General features: G+C 43.7%; 1 protein-coding gene across 6 annotated transcripts in view; it reads left to right on the top strand.

The window, feature by feature from the left end:
* Positions 1-21,844, top strand: part of PFKFB3 (6-phosphofructo-2-kinase/fructose-2,6-biphosphatase 3) — a 320,980-nt gene that overhangs the window by 84,286 nt on the left and 214,850 nt on the right. For all 6 annotated transcript variants that reach the window (XR_015722473.1, XR_015722472.1, XM_087857746.1 and 3 more), the window contains exon 15: positions 10,570-10,609. Coding sequence is in view for 4 of the 6 variants with exons in the window: in XM_087857746.1 (XP_087713872.1) it covers positions 10,570-10,609 (40 nt within the window). In the remaining 2 variants the exon portion in view is untranslated. The remainder of the gene's footprint in view (positions 1-10,569; positions 10,610-21,844) is intronic.

Raw genomic sequence — 21,844 nt, 5'->3', positions numbered from 1 at the left:
AGCTTTTTATCTTGATGTAGTCCCACAAGTTCATTTTATCTTTTGTTTCTCTTGCCTTTGGAGATGTGTCATGAAAAAGGTTGCTTTGGCCGATGTCGTAGAGGTTGTTGCCTATGTTCTCCTCTAGGATTTTGGTGGATTCCTGTCTCACATCAAGGTCTTTCATCCATTTGGAGTTTATCTTTCTGTATGGTGTGAGAGAGTGGTCAAGTTTCATTCTTTTGCATGTAGCTGTCCAATTTTCCCAGTACCATTTATTGAAGGGACTGTCTTTTTTCCACTGGATGTTTTTTCCTGCTTTGTCAAAGATTAGTTGCCCAAAGCGCCAAGGGTCCATTTCTGGGTTCTCTATTCTGTTGCATTGGTCTGTGTGTCTGTTTTTGTGCCAGTACCATGTGATCAAAAATCATATGTTATCTCAGAATTAACTTAACCAGAGACGTAAAGGATCTATATTCTAGAGAGAGAGAGAGAATCTTAAGCAGACTTCCTGCTGAGAGTGGAGCCCAGTGCAGATCTCATGACCCTGAGATCATGGACTGAAACCAGATACTTAAACGACTGAGCCACCCGGGGGCCCCTAAAACCTTTTTATTTTTAAATACTTTTGGATTTACAGAAGAGTTGCAAAGATAGTACAGAGACTTCCTGTACACCCTTTCTTTAGCTTCCCTAATGTTACCATCTTACAAAAATATGGTACCGTCATCAAAACTAAGAATTAACACCAGTGCAATGCTATTAGCAAAAGTACAGACTTCATTTGAATTTTCCCGTTTTTCCTAGATGAGCTTTTAGGTTTCTTTCTTTCTTTCTTTTTTTTTTTTTTTAAAGATTTTATTTATTTATTTGACAGAGATAGAGACAGCCAGCGAGAGAGGGAACACAAGCAGGGGGAGTGGGAGAGGAAGAAGCAGGCTCATAGCAGAGGAGCCTGATGTGGGGCTCAATCCCATAACGCGGGGATCACGCCCTGAGCCGAAGGCAGACGCTTAACCGCTGTGCCACCCAGGCGCCCCAAGCTTTTAGGTTTCTTACCAGCTTTGCAGTTCTTCAATTTCCATGAACGATATGCCTTCCACTACCTGGAATATTAAACCCCTACTACTCCCGACTGGGTGAGAGGTGGTTCCCTCAGTTTCCACCTGACCTGCAAGTCAGCATCAGCCCGGCTCACATCTTCCTCATATGCCTTAACTACTGGGGGAAGATTTCACTTGGTTCTATAGGTGAAACCTGTAGGTTGAAAATATTCTCACTGCAATGTGCCGAAAACAGTTTTTTAAATAGCGCATTCGGTGACTGTCCAGCCTGGAGGGATTTCAGTCTTAGTGGTTCCAGTGAGGCTTTTGCTATGACTTGGGAGGGGGTTATCCCCACTGTGTGTCTGTGGAATGCCTGTTCTATGCAAGGCTAAGGGTTGTACGTCTCAGAGCTAGAAAACAGTTCAGACTTGGCAGCTCCTTTCAGAGCTAGCAATCTAACGGAGTCAGTAGGGATGTTCAGCTCTTTGAAGTTCCCAAACAGACAAGGTAGCTGTGTGGAGGAGAGAGCAAGAGCTTCGGAGAAAGAAGGAAAAAGAAAAAAGGGGAGAGAGAAAGAGATTGAGAGAGAGCGATTCCTTTAAAAACTGCATTGTAATGTTTGGAAATGGAGCAGCCGCTGGTCCTGGACAACAAATTCAGCATCTTCTGTCCGGCTCCAAGATTCGAGGGGAACTTGGTCCAAGACTTCTTTACTTTGTTATTAAACCCCGGAAGGCATCAGCGGATGCAATTTCTGAGGAATGACAAGTGTAGAGAGAGCAACAAGAAGGGAGAAGTAACCCCCTGTGACAGCTTCAGAGAAACCCGCCCTTGCCTCTGAAAGGGAGCAAGGACATGGCCCCTCTGAGCAGGCTGGACTTTGGGTCCTGTCATTCGGATGTCCTTTGCACATCGGAGCCATAGAAGCTGGACCTTTTCCTACTGGGGCTTACGCTCTCTTCCTAATTCACTTTGTAACTTCAGGACTTGGGAGTTAAAGTGCTGGCTCTTTGTTTCCTCTGCTCCTCAGGGGACAATGTGACCTCAGCTCAGCTGTTTGGGCCCTTCTGGGCCTTGGGCCACACAAAGAGCGTGGATCCAGATCCCTTACGAGGACTAACAAAGCACCAGGCACAGGGAGACTAAGGGAAGCACATTTAAAAACTCAGTTCTCCAAGGTAGCTGGACCAGCACAGGCCACAGGGGACGGGTTTGGTCAAAGGGCAGGGGAATTTCTAGAGACACTATGGTCTTCTTGGAGCAATCTGCTTCCTCACTATGTTTCGGAAAGACATGAGCTACATTCCAGTTCAGACCATGCCCGAGAGTGTGGGCATAGCACCTGGGAAAAACTGTCCTCGATGGGTGCTCTGGGTCAATTCGACCAAAATACACCTTAGCCCCAGTCAAGAATCGGGGCTTTCTTACCCAAGAATGGCAAGCAGATTATATGTGGACAAGTAATTCTTTGGTCTTTTAAATCCACAGCTCACAAAGGATTAGGGCGGAATGAGAAGCTCAAAGGGCAGTTAAGGGCAAAGGCGTATCGCACTGCTGTCTGGGGCCCGTCTCTCCGGGATGGCGCTGTGTGGAAGTGCGAAGAGCAGGGTTAAGTCGGGTTCATTCATTCACTCCCTCATTCAGAATTGATGGAGTTCCTGTTAGGGTCCAACATTGTGCTACGTGCTAGGAGGAACTTTTATAGGAAATGCAGGAGCAAAACATTAGTTGCCATCAGAGAGAAGGGAAAACACATTGTAATATGAGCTCTTCATCTTAGAAGCCTAGATTCTTCTAGGGCTGGGAGCTTCCCAGGTGCTGTCGTTCAACCCTACCACTTACCCGGTGTAGAAATGGAGGTCCGCGGAGGGGAAGTAATTTCTAGCATCGCGGCAGCTGAGACAAAACCAACTTGACCCCCGATCTAGCTCTTTTTTCAACGAGGGTTACCTCCCCCGAAAGAGGGAGAAAACAGTGCCATGGGACATGTCAGAGCTCCGTGGGGCCCTGAGAGGAAAGCTCTCAGCTGCCAGATACAGCTGCTGCTGCTGCTGCTGCTGAAAAGACCATTTCCTTCCCCTCCTGAAAGCTGGCTCCTCTTGCTCTTCTCGGAGACTCTCTTCATGATCCCTCAGCCTCCTACTTCCCACCCTCGGCCCCAGCATCGTCCTCGGGCGCTTCATGGTGTTGGCTGTCTACCTGCCAGACCCAAGCTCCCGAGGCTCCTGTCGAAAGGGTGGACTTGCCACGTGACTTGCACCACTAACTCTTGGGCAGTATTTTCCAAAGAAAGGACCGAAGGAGTTTACGCTGGGATTAAAACCACAGAACACAACCCTTTAATCTCAGAGCAGACACTCACTTAAAAGAATGACTACGAGAAGTTCTCAGGGTCTCTAGAAGGCGAGAGAAAAAGATGTCCATTTTGCAAAGTCGGGTGCCAGAAAAAGACCTCTTGAGATGGCAGCCCAGTGGCTGGCTTGGTTACCTCTCCCTATGAGTCTGAAATTCGTAAAGTCTCAAACCACGGAAGAGAGAGATCTGAGGCTGTTGTGTAGACAAACCAGAGGCAATCTGCTTGTGTTCATTCATGAGAAGTAGAAGCAAGATGTCTGAAGGGTCGTCTTCATGCTCTTGGGTCTTACCTCCTGGTATAATGTCATGGCGGGACCAGTGTTTCTGTGGGGCAAAGAAGTCCAGTTCGGTCTCTGAGGGAGAAAACACGGTCAGCTTAATAAAAAAGAGGCAACATTTCTTTGACTTTGGGGGCCAAACCTTAACTCAAAAATGGAAGGGCTTTGCATCTCAGACAGCCTGCTTTAATTGTGGAACAAAGCTCTCTTCTTTGTGGGGAAGAAGGAAGAGGACTCCAACAATTAGCCCTCTCAAAATGTAGGTCTATAAAAACAACCGGGAGGAAATAGGCAATGACATCCATCCGCCCACTGCTTTGGGCTAGTTCAGGGGAAGGCAGAACAAAGGAAAACACATCTATTTGGTTCAAGAGTTCAGCTCTCCATGAAGAGAAAAAACCATCTCTCTTCTGCCCAGTCCAATGCTCGGTCCTCATTCCACTGCTGTGATGTTTTCTCTTCCAGACCTTCCCTAATTGAAACTTTCTAGTCTCGACGGGGCTATCTCATATCTCTTCGGCGGTCAATTTGGGGGCTCAGATGGTTCTAGGAATCACTAAAAGCAAGAACTTGATTTTCTTACAAGAGAATATGTGAAAAATGGTCCCAAAGAACAAAGAGACGTACTATTTCAATGCCTACTATGAGCTCAGTGTTTAATCTTAGGACATTGTGCCGAATCTTCTCCACAGCTTTATGAGAGAGTTCTCTGTTCTTTTTTCCATCTTATATTATTAAAGACAAGACAACAGACCCCAAATGGAGTCACATGTGCTAAGCCCCACAGCACCAAACCAAGACTTAACTTAATTACAGTTTGGGCTCTCCCAGAAATGGAATCATATGTTAGTCAGTCAGGAATCTTCTGATCAACACTAGCTAGGTCATGTGCCGATAGACCCCTAGGTCATGTGCCTGATTGATAGACCCCTACATCATGTGCTGATAGACCCCTAGGTCATGTGCCTGATTGATAGACCCCTAGGTCATGTGCCTGATAGACCCCTAGGTCATGTGCCTGACAGACCCCCTAGGTCATGTGCCTGATAGACCCCTAGGTCATGTGCCTGATAGACCCCTAGGTCATGTGCCTCTTAGACCCCTAGGTCATGTGCCTGATAGACCCCTAGGTCATGTGCCTGATAGACCTCCTAAGGAAGGTGACCTTGCAATAAACAACCTGCTTTTTGCCTAGTATAGCCTTGTTGCCACTCCCTTCTGCCTATGTAAGTCTTTCGTTTTGTACAGCAACTTGGAGTTCCCGTCTATCTTCTAGATTGGATGCTGTCCTAGGAGAGTGGATTTTTGCTCAAACTCTCAAAAATTGTAATAGGCCTCAGTTTAACAACATGTATGAGAAAAATCTGGCTCAAAGCTTAAATAATTTGAGAAGTTGAATAATTTGCCATAGAGCGCAGAAGTTGTCATGGGTAGAGGGGGAACCAAAGTAGGTCACCATGGTTACCAGGTGGCCGTAAAGCCAATGTCTTTGTCGTTTTGCTGGATCCGACTTATCAGAGAAAAGTCGGCGAGTTTTCAGAAAGAGGAGAAACCCTTTGGGAATAATCTTGTGAGATGAGAAAATGGACATTTTCTTTCATTTCTGTTCATGTGATTTCCCTGGAAATGTACTCACTTCCGTTTTCCTGGGCCAGTGGTACAAGGTAATGAATTTTTCTGGTTTGGAAATGCCATTCTGTCTCCTTTACTTGAAGTGTTAGAGTTGTAATTCTTAAAAAATGCATTTCGTTCCTCATGTTGAGTTCCTAAAGGCTAACTCTCACGGGAGTATATTTAATCAATCACCCTGAGAACAATTACTGAATCCCTACTACATATAAAGCACTCTTTCTTTTTTCCTTTCCCTCCTTTCCTTCCTTCCTTCCTTCCTTCCTTCCTTCCTTCCTTCCTTCCTTCCTTCCTTCCTTCCTTCCTTCCTTCCTCTTTTTCTTTCTTTCCCACTTTAATGGTTTTTTAAAATTCGAGTGTAATTAACACACAGTGTTATATTCGTTTCAGGTGTACAATATAATGAGTCAACAATTCTATACATTCCTCAGTGCTCATCATGAACGCTCTTTATCTATTTCACCCCATCCCCCTACCCACCTCCCTTCTGGCAACCACCAGCTTGTTCTCTGTATTTAACAGTCTTTTTTGTTCGTCTCTTTATTTTCCTTTATGTGTTTTGATGCTCAGATTCCACATACGGGTGAAATCATATGGTATTTGTCTTTCTCTGACTTATTTCACTTAGTGTTATACTCTCTAGCTCCATCCGTGTGATTACACATGGCAAGATTTCATTCTTTTTATTGGGTATACATACCATGTCTTTTTCATCGATGAATCTATTGGTAGGCACTTGGGCTGCTTCCGTGTCTTGGCTACTGTGAATAATGCTGCTATAAACATAGGAGTGCATATAACTTTTTGATCTAGTGTTTTCATTTTCTTTGGGTAGATAGCCAGTAGTGGAATTACGGGATCATATGATAATTCTATTTTTAATTTTTTGAGGAACCACAGTGGCTGCACCAGTTTGCATTCCCACCAACAGTGCGTGAGGGTTTCTTTTTCTCCACATCCTCGCCAACACTTGTTACTTCAAAATTTTCAATTTCTTTCTGTTCGGTTGTGGAAGGTTATATGTTTCTAGGAATTTATCCATTTCTTCTAAGTTGTCCAATTTGCTGTCATATAATTTTTCATAATATTCTCTTATAATCCTTTGTATTCCTATGGTGTTGGTACTTACTTCTCCTTCATTTCTGATTTTTATTTGAGTCCTCTCTCTTCTTTTTTTTTAATGAGTCTGGCTGAAAGTTTATTAATTTTGTTTCTCTTTTCAAAGAATGAGTGCCTGGTTTCGTTGATCTGTTCTATTGTTGTTTTTTCTTTAAATCTCTACTTCATTTATTTCTGCTCTGATGTTTATTATTTCCTTCTTCTACGGGCTTTGGGTAAAGCACTATGGTGAATGCTGTGAAAGATACAAAGATGATCTCTACACCACCTGAGCCCTTAAAAGTGGGAAGGAGATAAAATAGTTTAACGCATAAAACTCTAACCTAAACTATAAGGGATCACATGAGCATGTTGACTAAGCCAGTGCTTCTTAATTTCGGCAGCACACCAGCATCACCTTGTGAACTTGACCAAGTGCTGAGGTCTGGGCCTTACCCACAGAGGTTTTGTTTTCATTGGTCTGGATGCCCCCTTTCCCCCGCCTCCCCGTGGTTGTTCTTTCAAGTTGCCTAGGTGATTCGAACATGCAGCCAAGGTTGAGAACCATTGAACTACAATAACCCAAACTGTCTTTTCCAACTCTCAGATTGCATAAGTCTAAATGGATGTGAGGAAACCTTGGATGAAACCACCAAATTAAATATTTTATCTCAGTGAATCCTCACAAGGATTATTCATCACCTTCCATCACTCTACGGCAGACCCATCCATCTACCCACCCATTCCCTTCCCCTTCAGAGCGAGGTGCCATCTGCATTCACAGGGAGGAGAGCCTTGCCCCCTCTACAATTCAGTTGGTAGACTACTTTGAATCCATAGTTCCCAATAGCTCTTTCACAAATATGTGTTTGTGAGTTTCTCCAGTTTTCTTTTTCTTCTTCCTCTTTTCCAGGTGTTGTGGTGGGTGGGTGTGATGGTCTCTTCTACATTCCTCTAGGAAGTGGAATTCTCTTAGGTACTGGGAAGCCCTGCCAAGGGAGGCATGCAAACTGCTGCATATGGGAAGATTCATCTGGGGGCAAAGGCAGGATGAGTTAGATTTAGGAGAGCCAGGATATGGGCAGGAGGGAGGGTGTTGTAAGAATGGAACGGAAGTTGATGAGTGAGAGAGATATTATGAGAGAAAAAGCTTCAAGTTGTAGGGAAAGATTCAAATTCGTGTGTAACTCCAACGCCTGAACTCTTTAGTCTGTGTCATTTGTGTAATGGGCCACAGGAAGTGACTGCCCCTGCCAAATGGCTAATATGGAAATAACGCTCTTCGGCTTCGGCTGTTATCCTGGTGTATTTGTAGAATATACTTTTGGCTCTTGGAACTCCTACACTGAACTTTGTTTTTTCTGAGAATGAATGACATAGTTCAGAAAACTTACACCAGCACTCATGGTATAATCGGTAAGATACCCAGAACGTGCTCTATCAAAGTCTCCTTTGTGACTTTTGGTGTCGTGATTAACAGTAGTGTACGCTTTCTGATTGGTAATTGATAAGTAAGCGTGTAAGACTTTTGTTTTAAGAAGTTTGTCTCTTCCAATTCAGTGATTCAGCTCCTAGGAATCTGTCCTAAGACATAAATGCAGACAAACATTTACATAGAAAGTTATTTACGATATGGATAAATTTAGAAATGATTGAAATGTCTTACATTAAGGAATGATTATAGATAATATACATATATGTAAAATCATGTATATATGATTATAACAATATCTGGAAACAACTAACTGGCCATCAACATGGAATTGGTTACAAAACTATGATATGGCCACACAATGGAAAGCAGCAACAATTAAACATAATGAGATAAGCATACATATACAGATTTAAAAAGATCTCTAATACATATTATTGTATAGTATGGTGTCATTTATGCCTTATATATGCTATTTATAGAGAAAAAACCTTATACATAGAGAAGGGTACGTATCAAACTGTTAATGGTAAGTTAGTTTTGGAGGTAAAGTGGGTGGCGACAATAAAGCAGGACCTTTATGTTTTACTCTATAAACTTCTATGTTTGGATCTCTTACAAGGAGAACAATTGCATTCATTACACATATGATTAAAAATAGTAAAATCCTGAGGTGCTGGGGTGGCTCAGTCTGCCTTTGGCTCAGGTGATGATCTTGGGGTCCTGGGATTGAGCCCCATGTTGGGCTCCCTGCTCAGTGGGGAGTCTTCTCCCTCTGCCCCTGCTCATGCTCTCTCTTGCGCTCTCTCTCAAATAAATAAAATAAATAGTAAAATCTTAAGAAGTCTTGACTTTTAGTTTTCTTCCTATGTATCTTCTCTTGAAGCCTGGCTGCTTATTGCAAGATAAAAAACAAGTTGCTTTCTAGAAATCCAAAGTGGTTTCATAAAATTAAATGAATTGGGCAATTGGTTTGAGGTGAGCTGGCTCCTGGGTGAGGCTGCACACAGGTGTGTTGAAGTGGATGGCTGTGGGTGGCAGGATGTGGTCCCCTAATGCACAGATTTGCTCCAGGTGAGGGTGACGCTGTGTCGTCACCGAAGAGCCGGGGGTGGGGTATGTTCTGTGATATGAGTTGTTAGCTCACTGGAGCCAGTCAGTCCACCGTGTGCTCCTTCCCAGTCAGGAGTTGAGGAATGGCATTGCTGAAGGGAGTTCTGCCCCGGTGAACTCCAGCTCACCCGCTCCAGCCCCTGGCTGGGGGGCAGTACGTAGACAGCGGGAGAGGTGACCCAGGCGTCCAGATGCAGAGCTGGCACTCGACCCAGCAGCCCCGGGGCCACGCTGGTCTTTGCGTCTGCACTTCTCTGGTTCTCTGATGATACTTGGCTGAGAGAACCTACATTCACCTGAGACAGAGAAGAGCCTCGGAGACAGGGTTTCCTAGTTCTGGGGCCAGTTGGCACTTTCTCAGATCAGATTCAGTTGTGTAAAACAGAGGTGTACTTTTTGTGCAGACCAATTGAAAGTTGTTTTCTATTAACCCGGCATTTTCTGCTGTTAGTTCTCTTGGGCGCCATTTATAGCTTCATGGGGAGGGTTTCCATCTAGTTATATTTCCAACCACCATTAAATGAAATAAAATTTAGTCAACCTCTTTTTTTTTTTTTTTTTTTTTTTTTTTTTAAAGATTTTATTTATTTATTCAACAGAGATAGAGACAGCCAGCGAGAGAGGGAACACAAGCAGGGGGAGTGGGAGAGGAAGAAGCAGGCTCATAGCGGAAGAGCCTGATGTGGGGCTCGATCCCAGATCGCTGGGATCACGCCCTGAGCCGAAGGCAGGCGCTTAACCGCTGTGCCACCCAGGCGCCCCTAGTCAACCTCTTTTTAAAAAATCAATCAATTTTAATGCAAAAATGCAAGATATATGTTTTGTCCGGGTTGGATTCTTTCAACAGGTGTCTCCCCTTATGATGGTGTAAACTTGAGAGAGATAATGAGTAATCTCTTTGTGTTGTTTTGGTTTCTGTGCAGAACTCTGCCAGGCCGTGTGTGATGGGCAGGCTTTGCTGGGGGCCAGAGCTAGTTGGATGTGTGGATTTCATGGGGTGAAGACCCCCTGTTTTGAACATCAGTCTGGCTGGCAATACTCTAGCTTCTCAGCCCAGAGTGGCGGCTTGAGCGGGCCTGATGCTAAAACCACAGAAAAGGACATACTGATGCTTCCCTTTCAGGACCTTTAGCTTAGCTAAGTGTGGGGAAAAAAAGTGACAAAAGCATTCTCTAATAATAATACCAGTAATAGTAATAATAATAAAAAGAAAGTGTTGGCAGGTGATCAGAGGGGCCTTGACATTCACCCACGTTCTCTCTTGTGTTCCTTGTGTTTCTAATAACATTAGCAATGTATTCTAGTGGAAAGAGCTCCAGGCCAGGAACTAGGACGGAAAGCAGGCTTCAGTCTCTGACTTGCTGCTTAACAGCCTGCTTTGGGGTAAACCAATTCAACTCTGAAAACTTGTATTCCCCACCCCACTCCTTCAGAGTCTGATCGCGGGGTTCCCTTCTACTGCTAAGATTCTAGGGCGTGTCTTCAGCACTTCCTTTGTCTTTGGCTCTTAGCATCAGGACTGAGTTGATTTTCTGGAGAAGATTTCATTCTCCCCTTCATGGATGGTTTGGCCCAGCATCCAGCCAACCAGAGGAAGTGAATTACCTGGGACTAATTGAGGACTTTTTTTTTTTTTCAGGACAGGAAGGGGTGGGTCTGTAGGAGACTGAGACGTGAAGGTGAGTCAACCTGTTTTAAGTCTGTCGTTCCTCATGAAAAAAAAAAATACTAGTGTTCTTTCTAGAATGTGAGTGCTAAGACCCAGGGGAGGTGACTTAGAGTTGGGTGCTGGGGCTATGTCTGCCATGTTCTCTCCTATTCCACGACGAGACTAAACTGTCAGGCAATCCGGAGATGCAACCACCACACCTCTTTTCTCGCTCGATGGCTGGGTTGTAAGTGGACTGACTTCCTTAATCACCCTGGGAAGCTGCAGGGGTGAGGTGGGGCTCCTACCAGGCACATTTAAGGTGATGGAGATTTGTCATCCTGACACTTCGTTTGGAACTATTCAGTGAGTGGAAATCTGTAGTCAGAAATGAGGGGAGCCTTTCAGACGTTGCTGGATCAAGTTCACCCACGAGGAGAGAAAAAGGAAGGAATCAGATTACTGCTGCCCTAGGTTCTGTGCCAAGAGAGAAGGATATGGAGGATGTCTCTACACTGGGATTCCCCGGAGAGTAAGATAGTTTTGCTCATTTTTAAAGATTTCCTAAACAAGAGTTCCAAACAGATTTCCATATGTCCTAGCCGTTTGTTTCAGAAAGAAATATTCAACCCACTTGGAGCCCTTTCCTTTCAGGAATTCCCAGAAAATTTCCCAGTAGTGTCAAGAAGTGAAATGTCTCCATCATCAAGAGCTCCTCTTTTTTATTTGGGACCATCCAAGGAGTTGGAAAAAGGTTCGACACTGAGGCATAAGACCCCGTAATTTCTCAGACAAAGGACTCTTTCTGAGTCATTGATCTGAAAATACGTCCACACCAGCCTCCAGGGAGGGTGTGTGATAATAACCATTGATTACTTAGGAATCTGAGAGTGGGGTGTTTCGGGAAGCAGCGTGGGCTGAGCTCTTTGATCCGAACGTAACTCCAGGAAAAATAAACACGCGCACTGAGTCATTTCTCTTCAGGGCTGCTAATAAAGGTAGTGGGTTGCTTGCAGGGGTATTTACCTTCTTATTTTTAAACTATGACGGCAGGAGGCAAGACAACTGACTTGACCACCAAAGGAACTGGGAAGAGTAGCCAGGTCGGGGGCCACGAAGGACTCTTTTGTAGGAGTCGTGTGCAAATATGGGTGTAGCATGGTCTGGGATAGGGAAATTCAGAAATAACATGAAAGTCCATTAACAGGAGATTAATAGGTAGATGACGGCACAGCCTATGCCATGAATATTGTGTGTCATGAGTCATCTTCCCGAATACACCCTCCAGTGACGACTCGTCTGCGTGCAATTGGTTACGATTTATTACAGAAGTGTTCCTAGGAACATAGCAAGAGGGAGGCAGGAGTGGGAAAGGGAGAGAAGTCAAGTCAGGGGGTGACTTCAGACAAATCCCAGCCTTCACCTGATCCCTGTGGGGGAACTCTGGAGTATAAATTGTACCAACTGGAGGCAAGGGGCTGGGCTTTCATAATCCTACAGCCTCTCCTAGTTCTTGGTGTTAACAGGCAAAATGGTGCAAGGAGCTGCAGGGCAGACCCCAGAAAGGAGCTGCAGGTGCTTACAGCTAGAGAGAAGCATGCATAAGCTGGGGATGGACACACACTGAAATGGTGAAGGGATCGGAGGGTTTGGTTAGTGTCTGCTTTCCTCTTCAACTATTGAAAAGAGTGAAGTGTTAAGTCTTTCCATTGCAAGTTATTTATGGTGAACACTGAGTGAAAAAGCAAGTTAAGAAGTAACCTATTGTAGGGTGTTTCCCAGCACCAACCAATTCTCCAACACCAGCTGGGTATCCAGTGATTCAGTTCAATTCTGGAGGGAGTGTCGGGTTCTGTAAGTAAAAGGGCTCAGTCCCACAGGAGCCCCCCCGCTGCAGTCCCAGGGTGTCAGCTGCCCTTCTGGCTGACTGGCTACGTACTGGGGCTCCCAGGACCCCCTCCTCAAGTTTGAGAATTTGTTAGAATGGCTCACAGAGCTCAGGAAGACACTCTTACCTATATTTACCGGTTTATTATAAAGGATGCAACTCAGGAGCAGGCAAATGGAGGAGATGCCTAGGACAAGGGGTGTAGGAAGGGCCGCAGAGTCTCCAGTGCCCTCTCGGGGTGCACCACCCTCCCAGCACCTCCGCGTGCTCATGGACACGGAAGCTCATCAAATCTCACGCAAGAGCTCAATCTCCAGCCCCCTGCCCTTCCTAGAGGTTGGTGGATGGAGCTGAAAGTTCCAGGTCTGTAATCACTTGGGACCAGCCCCATCCTGAAGCTATCCAGGGGCCCTACTTGTGCCACCTCATTGGCATAAACTCAGGTGTGATCAAAAGGGGTATCTTATGCATAATGAGGCACTCCAATTGCTCAGGAAATTCCAAGGGTGTTAGGAGTTCTGTTCCAGTAACTGGGGACAAAGACCAAAGAGATTGCTGTTTATACTGTACATATATATTTTGATATTTTTTTTAATGAAAAGAAACATGCATCTATGTGCATGTAAAGAAAAAAGTCTGGAAGGAAACAGATCCAGCTGTTAATCGTGTTACCACATAAGGAATGGGGAAGGGGGGTGGAGGGGTGGGTGGAAATGTTCAGGTTTATGAGCAAGCATATTATGCTTTATAATAGGAAAAAATAAAGCAATGCACAAGACCTCTGTCATGTCCATGGGCATCTCTGCAGTTCTAAGAACCAGACAGGCTTACCGAGTGAAAGGGACATAGTGATTGCTTGGTGCATATAGTGATGTTTCCTTGCAATGAACAAAACTTTGAAGTCTACAATTACATACAATACTGGACTGGAAGTTGTGGCTTCAGTGGTCTCCATTCCGGATGCCTGTTTGTCATTTTAGGCTGTCTTGGGAAAACATGTTTTTAGCCTGGTGCCTCCTCTTCGTGCTTGAGTCCTGACCCATTGGATGTTCATTAGTTTAGCCTGTCCTCCCCGTGGGGGGTCTGTCTGGGTGGAAAAATGACTCTAATACTCTGCCTTCAGACTGAATTGGTAGCCCTGCCAGACACTTAATTTGTAGGTAAAATCAGCTCTCTTCCCCCTTGATGGTAGGTATCGTAGATCCAGGTTGATATAATCCCTTCCTCTGGCCAGTAAACAACCAAGAAGAACCATGAGAAGGTCCGCAAAAGTGGTCACCAACATCCCTGTAATCACAAAGCCTGAAATAAAAGCTTATATACGGTGTTGTGTTAAGCTCTGGGCAAGGAGAACTGTGTGAAGAAGGTCTCTTCACTTTGGAGCTGCAGGATTTGCATCAGATCAACTCTTGTTTCAATTTATCCACCCACCCTCCAGTCCATTCATTCATCCACCCAACCATCTACTCACCCACCGATCCACTCACTTACCCATCCATCCACTCACTCACCCATCCATCCACACACCCACCTGTCTTCCCATCCATCTATGCACCCATTCACCCACCTACTCATCTGCCCATCCATCCATCCATCCATCCATCCATCCATCCATCCATCCATCATCCATCCATCCATCCATCCATCCATCATCCATCCATCCATCATCCATCCATCCATCCATCCATCCATCCATCCATCCATCTGCCCATCCATATTTCTAACAATTATTGAGGGACTCTCATGAGCCAGGCAATGCAGTAGGCATTATTCCTACTCTTTGGCATTTATCCTTTGCAAACACACTTAAAACTTACCTCCAACTTCTGCCTACAGCCTTTAGCATATATTAAAAACCATTTCAGGTCCTGACTGCTTCTCATTAGGGTTTGTTTTCTCCTAGCCCCGGGTTCCTAGTTACTTCTGTCTCTCAGTAGTACTACCCCAGATAACAACCACCATGTACTGAATGCTCATTACCTGTCAGGTACTTTGCAAAGCTCTCTGTACACCCACCTTATCTCATTCAAGCCTTAAGTGATCCTAAGAAGTTTCATCCTCTTTATTGTGAAATACAACATATATAAAACCGGTGCCTCCCAATAAAGTATGATTCTAAAATTTATTGGAAAGCAAGGTTGTCTATATATAATGAGGTGAAAAATAGAAATTGCCAGCACCCAGAAGCCCTCTGTGTGCCCCTCCTTCAGTTCCACCCACTCTGTACCTTCTAGAAGTCACCACCATCCGATATATATGATAATGACCTCTACTTTAAAAAAAAATAGTTTTACCATGTAAGCATGTGTCCCTAAACACTATAGTTTGGTCCTGCTTGTTTTGTTAAACAGAAATCATATTGTATGTTTTCTCTAGTGATTTTGTTTTTTCCCCTCAATGTTAAATTTTTAAGATTCATTCTTATTGTTGCATTAGTTGTATCCAGTTCTCTTTCCCATGTGATATTTTATTATATGAATATAGCGCCATTTATTTTACAGTCTACTGTTTTGGGACATGTGTGGTTTTCCAATTTTTGGCAATTATTAAAAATGCTACTATGAACATCCTTGCACAGGACTTTCATTGAAAAGAGCCTTCCAGTTGGATTTGCAAATAGGAATGAAATTGCTTGGTGGTAGGCATGCTTTGAACGTTGGTTGGTAATGCTGAGCAGTTTTCCAAACTGGTTGTACTAATTTACACGTCCACCCATGGTATAGCAGTACGTTCGTGGCACTGTATCCAGTCTTTTTAATTCCAGCTTTTCTGATCATCTGTAGTCATATCTCATCTTGATTTTCATTTGCATTCCAATCGTGACAAATTAGCTTGAATGTCTTTTTGTATATTTTTTGGTCATTTGTCTATCTCCTTTTGTGAGTACATTTTGAAGTCTTTGCCCCTTTTATTAGCTTTATTGAGATATAACTGCCTTTTAATCCTTTAAATGCTATCTTCTGATATTTTCGATATAATCTAACTCACCAGGCTTTTCCTTTATGGTCGGCACTTTTTGTGTCCTGCGTAGGAAATCTTTCCTTACCCTGAGGTCCTAAGAATCTTCTTGCACGCTATTGTATCAGTCGTGGCAGAGTTAGGAAACCGAAATGACACCATGTACAACAGAGAGGATTTAATAAGGAGAAAGGGTTACACGACCTCCGAGCCTGAAGACAAAAAAGGAAGCTTACAGCAACACGGAGATAATCGCCGCAGAAAACAGGTGGTGCCTTTAAGACGAGGGAACAAAGAAGAGCTGGTGTCACCAGAACCTCGAACTCAGAGAAGGGATCCCTGCGGCCACAGCAGCCCAGGAGGCAGGTGCAGGTGCGGGTGCTGTGCTCCTGGGCGGGAGTGGTGGGTTGGGCTGAGCTCGAGGCTGGAACCAGGTGCTGCGGGGGTAAAGGGCTGCAGCTGGAGAGATGCGAGCGCAACAGCGCGCAGAGCCAGAAGGAGGAAGACTCTCTGGGTTTCCCCCATCTCTCAGTCTCCCTCTTGCAGCCCCTAACGCAGAATCTAGCAGGAAACCCACTGGCAAAGGAGAAATGTAGAGTCCCAGCCCCTGAATCACCAAGCACAGAACAGAAGAGTGGATCTGGAGCTGAGAAAGAAGAGCTTAGTAATTGGCACAATAATCTAGAAGCTTTATTATTTTGCCTTTTACATTTACCTTCAATACTCCTGGAATTGATTTTTGTGGATGGTAGGAGTCTGGCATCACAGCCCCAACCTCTAATTGACTCAATACCGCTTAACTGAAAGACTGTCTTCTCCAAATTGCTTTCCAGGGCCATTTTATAAATCCAGATGGTCCGTTTCTAGATTCTCTATCATATTCCATTGATTTATTTGTCTAAACTTGCACCAGTAATCACCTTAATTAATGTAGCTTTAAAATGAAGTTTGGTATCTGATAGAGTAAATCATCTCCCTTGGTTCTTAGTTAAGATTGTCTTGGCCCGTCAGATTTCCATTTGATTCTAGAATAAGCTTTTCAGTTGTCATAAATATGTTCCTGGGATTTTTATTTAGACTGTGTTGACTATAGATAACTTTGGGAAAATTGACATCTTTACAGTATTGGGTTTTTCAGTCCATGAATATGGTTTATTCCTTCTCTTGTTTAGGTTTTTAATGTTTTCTTATAATGATACTGGCTGCTCTTCTGTTAGAAGTCTTATATATGTTTCATCACCTGTAGTTTTAGGTATTTGTTCTTTTAACTTTTTATTTGCAATAATTTCAAATGTATAGAAAAGCTGCAAGGATAGTACAGAGAACTCCCTTTATCCAGATTCAACATTTGAAACATATTTTGCCATATGTTTGATATTGTCTCTCTCTCTCTTATTCTCTCTATAGATATACATTAGTTTTTGTTTTCATAAATCGTTTGAGAGTAGATTGCATCAATCAGGCCCCTTTACCCATTAATATTTCCATATGTATTTTCTTTTTTTTTTTATTTTATTTTATTTATTTATTCAACAGAGATAGAGACAGCCAGCGAGAGAGGGAACACAAGCAGGGGGAGTGGGAGAGGAAGAAGCAGGCTCATAGCGGAAGAGCCTGATGTGGGGCTTGATCCCAGAACGCCGGGATCACGCCCTGAGCCGAAGGCAGACGCTTAACCGCTGTGCCACCCAGGTGCCCCTCCATATGTATTTTCTAAGAGTGAGGAGAGTCACCTGTAACTACGGTATAGTTGTCAGGTTCAGAAAACTTAGCTTTGACTTAATTCTTTCGTCTAAAGCTGTTCACCTTCCAGTTTCATTAGTTGTCCTAATGACATCCTTCCGGTCTAGGACCTAGGTCAGAAGCACACCTTACATTTCACTGGCGTCTGTGTTTATCGTCTTCGATTTGTGGCAGTTCCACGGGCCTTCCTTGGCTTTCGTGGCCCTGGCGGTGTTGAAGACCGCAGGCCAGTTACTTTCCTGGGTGTTTCTCAGGCTGGAGTCGTTGACGTTCCTCACCATTAGATTCAGGCTTTGCACCCCTGGCAGGAGTATTTCAGAAGCAACGCGTGTCTCTCTCAGGATGCCCCATCCAAAGGCACATGCTGCCTACCTGCCTCTCATCCGAAACGGTTTTGATCACCCGCCCGCAGTCGTGTTCAGTTTTTCCACTGCACAAGATTTTCTTTCCCCTTGAAGTTAATAGGCAGTCTGGGGGAAAACACTGAAACCCTGAAAATATCCTGCTCCTTGTTCACCATCTCCCTTCGTTTTAGCATCTGCTGGTGATTCTTGCCCAAAGCAGTCTGTGCTGTAATGATTGCAAAAAGGTGATTTTCCAGTTTCACCACTTCTTCCACATTTATCATTCAGCATTTGACTGTCAGGAAGAACCCTCTTTCTCCCTCATTTATTTCTTTGTTTGTTTCTCTGCCTTTTATTTTATGGGCTCACAGATTCCTACTATAGTCAATGAATTATAATCCATTACTCTTCTTCCTTCCTCCCTTCCTCCCTGTCTCTCTCCCTTCCTCCCTCCTTCCCTTGCTTCCTTCCTCCCTCCCTTCCTTCCTTCGTCTCTCCCTCCCTCTCTTCCTTCCTTCCCCCCTCCTGTCCTCTTTCTTTTCCTTCCTTCCTTCCTTCCTTCCTTCCTTCCTTCCTTCCTTCCTTCCTTCCTTCCTTCCATGATGCTCAGATTGTCCCAAAATTGGGGTAGTGAGATCATCTTTGAGCTGGCTCCTATGCCTTTGACATGTTTCCCTCTCTTTTTTTGAGCATTTCCTTACTTTCTGACCTGAGCCCATGCTCGCCTGTGCTTTACCTGTCTCAGCAGTGGAATGAGCCATGTCTCCAATAAACTCTTGATTCCGGATCTGGATGGAGGACCGTTCATTGCTCTTTCAGTGGCCCAGGCTAGGATAAATATACATGTGTGTAAATAAAACCATACACTAACTATAACATATCTGCATGTATATAATTATAAGAAATATAAGTTTACATTGATGTCTCCAATTCCAACTGAACCCATGGGTCACCTTGCCATCACCCAGGACTGTCTACATAATTTGTGGAGTCCAGTGCAAGATGAAATGTGGGGCTCCTTGTTCAAAATTTATCTAGAATTTCATCACAGAGAGGGCTGAACCGAGCAAGGGGCTCTTTTCACAGAGCCTGTGTGACTGCCTATGTTTCACACACACAAAGTAGACTCTGTCTTCATCATTCCATATTTGCGTCTCCCTTTTTCCATAGTGAGAATGCCCACTGGCAATATCGACACATTTACTCAAGGCTTTCTACATCGTTTGGGAACCATGTGCAAAGCGAAGTTGCCAAACCCTGTGTTCAAAAAGGGGAAAAATGTCATTAAAGGTACTAAAATATAAAGCACGTTCTTTTCTTTTGCTGTCTCCTGATTTGCCGTGGTGTTTCTTATTTGCTATTCAATCTCATTCCAAATAAAGAAAAAATGAAATTTGAATTACTAGCACCTATTCTGCTGTTCATCTCTATATCACAGTGGCAATTTTAAGTGCAAATATAAGAGCATTTAACTCTTGAGTGCCATGCCCCAAATCACGTGATGAATATTTCCTAGTTTGAACGTGCGTATGTGTTTTGTTCTTGGGAAGAAAGTGGGACAGTTACACAAAACTCACCCCACAGTCTCTGTTTCACTTCTGGATGTGCTCACATTCTACCAACCCTCGCTGCCTTTGGGTTACCGATGAATGAGGAAGGACTGAGAAGGAAAGGCGCTCTGGGTCGTCTGTCTCTCCCCGCCCCCGTGTGTCGTCATTTTCCGCCTCTGTGGTTGGTGAATGGAGGGAGGAAAGATTGTGCTTGGTCGTCCGCCTTTCCTAGGACAGACACACCGCCTTCTGTGTGCGGTCAAAACAAGTTCCGGGCCCAACAAAGCGTGGTCTTCTGGGGGCTCTCTTCTCATCTACCCGGTTGTGGTTGTGGGCATTACACACTTTCTTTGCACTCGCTTTGAACCTCCCTGTTCCCATGCGTGATGGCATTGGTTCGAAGAATTTCAAGATGGTGACAACGGAGCTTTAAATCAAGCGCAGCGTCCTTCTGAGCACAGAGCCCCGTGTGACCGCACGGTGGACAGGACTCCTAGTTTTCAAGGATTTTCTTAAGACTCCTGTCCCCACTCTTTACTCCCAAGGTCCTGAAGCCGCAGCAGAGCTTTAGCGACAACTTCGTCGTGGTGAGGTGCGTATTTCTGTGCATAACTTGAAGTTCTTCCGATTCTGGTGATGCTGAACGCATGTGTGGTTTATTTTCACTCCTTGATGATCTTGGGCTGTTTGGGGGAGGTCGTGTGGAGAGTTTTAAACTCAAGTGGCTGCTGTTATCCTACAGATGAGGATGCGCGTGCATGGTTGATGCTATTGTTAGAAATTACCTTTTCGTTTTCCACAACCAAAGGCTGTTTAATCAAAAACATGTTTTTTGGGACTGGATAACACATCACAAAGATCAAACATAAAGAGAGTGAAGGTATATTAAAAATTTCATTTTCTAGCTATTTACTGCAGTTACGTAGAAATAATTGCTTTTTAAAAAATTATCCGTGTACCTCCAGACCCTGTTACGTGCACGTACTAGCTCTTAATAGTTCATCTGTAAGTTTTTTGGACATTTTACATAAGCCAGTTAATGTAGCCAGAGAATGAGGACAGTTTTATTTCTTTCTTTCCAATTCTATCCTTTCTCCATTTTTCTTGATTTCCTGCTGGTAGGCCCTCTGGTACAGCATTGAATAGAAGTGGTGGTAGTGGGCATTCTGAGTTCATTCCTGATCTCAGAAGGAAAGTGTGTAATTTTTCTACCATTAATGTTTTTTGTAGATGCTTTTTATTTTTATTTTTTTAAGGATTTTGTTTATTTGTCAGAGAGAGAGAGAGAGCACACACGTGCGTCGGGGGGCAGGGGCAGAGGCAGAGGAAGAAGCAGACTCCCCACTGAGCTGGGAGCCCGAGGTGGGACTCGATCCCAGGACCCCGAGATCGTGACCTGAGCTGAAGGCAGACGCTTAACTGACTGAGCCGCCCAGGCATCCTGTTGCTTTTTAAGACTAAAAACAAAGAGTTAGCTTCTATTCCTAGTCTTCTATGAGTTGTTTTGGTTTTTTTTAATGATGAATGTATGTTGAATTTTATGACTTTTCTGCATCTATTGAGATGTCATGTGATTCTGACTGGTTTTTGAATGTTACGCAAACCCAGCATTCCTGGGAGGAGACTAACTTGGCTATAATGTGTTCATTCTTTATATATTATTCAATTTGCTTTGTTTAAATTTTTGTGTCTGTGTTTATGAGTAAGAATCATCTGAAATTTTCCATTCTTGTAATATTCTTAAGAGGTTTTGGATCATGGTCAGAAAATAAGCTTGAGATTGCTTTTTTCCTTCTTCTTCTTGGAAAGGGTTTGTGTAAGAGTTGTGTTACTTCTTTTCTGAGTGTTTGTGGAATCCCAGTGAATTCATCTGGACCAGAATTTCTTTTTGGGGGGTTTAAATTATGCATTCAATTACTCTAATAGTAACAGGACTGTATTTTCCACTTTATTGTGCCGGTTTGGGTCAGTTTTATTTCTCTGATAACTTGACCATCCATCTAAGCTTTCATAGGGTCGTTTATAATACCTTCGTAGTATATTTTTGTGTGGGATTTGCAGGCTATTCCTTTTTTACTTCTGATGTTGTATATGTGTGTTGTTTCTAAGCGCTTTAAAGACAGCATTCTGTTGTCCCCTGTTGAAAAGTCAGTTGGCATTTTATTTTAGGTCTTTTTAAGATAATATGCCTTTTTTTCCTCTTGCTATGTTCAAGATATTCCTTTTGTCTTTGATGTTCATTGGTTTTATTATGATGTGATTAGGGATGGGTTTCTTCTTTGTTTATCCTGCTGGAATTCTTAGGGTTTGCTGACTTCGAGACTGGATCTTCACCATTTTTGGAAATTTCTCAGCCATTATTTCTTAAATATCACGTTTCCCCCATTCTCGTCTCTCCTTCTAGAATCTTGTCTGCACATTCACCGGACATTCTCAGTGTATACTGTGAGTCACCCGCTCTGTTGGGCTTCCCGTGTTTTTGTCGCTCTGTGCCTTAATAGTACGCTCTACTTTTCCCCTGTATGTTTTGGTTTACTAATTTTCTCTTAAACCCGCCCATAGAATTCTTAATTTGGGATATTGTATTTTCTGTTCCAGAACTTCCATCGGCTCTTTTTAAAAGAAATAATTTCCCTTTCTCTGCTGAAATTCGTAGTCTTGTTTTATCTCCTCGAGCATATGAAACATTTAAGAGTCCGTGCTTGTTCATTGGAGCGCCTGAGTCTTTTTCCCACTGTTTACTACTCAATGGTCTAGGATGACGTAAACTTGCCTTAGGGAGT

This window comes from Ursus americanus, chromosome 31, assembly GCF_024610735.1.
Source record: "Ursus americanus isolate L20-20 chromosome 31, mUrsAme1.1.p, whole genome shotgun sequence".
NCBI classification, from domain to species: Eukaryota; Metazoa; Chordata; class Mammalia; order Carnivora; family Ursidae; genus Ursus; species Ursus americanus.
Note: the sequence above shows the minus strand (reverse complement) of the source record. Positions and strands in the feature narration are given on the sequence as shown.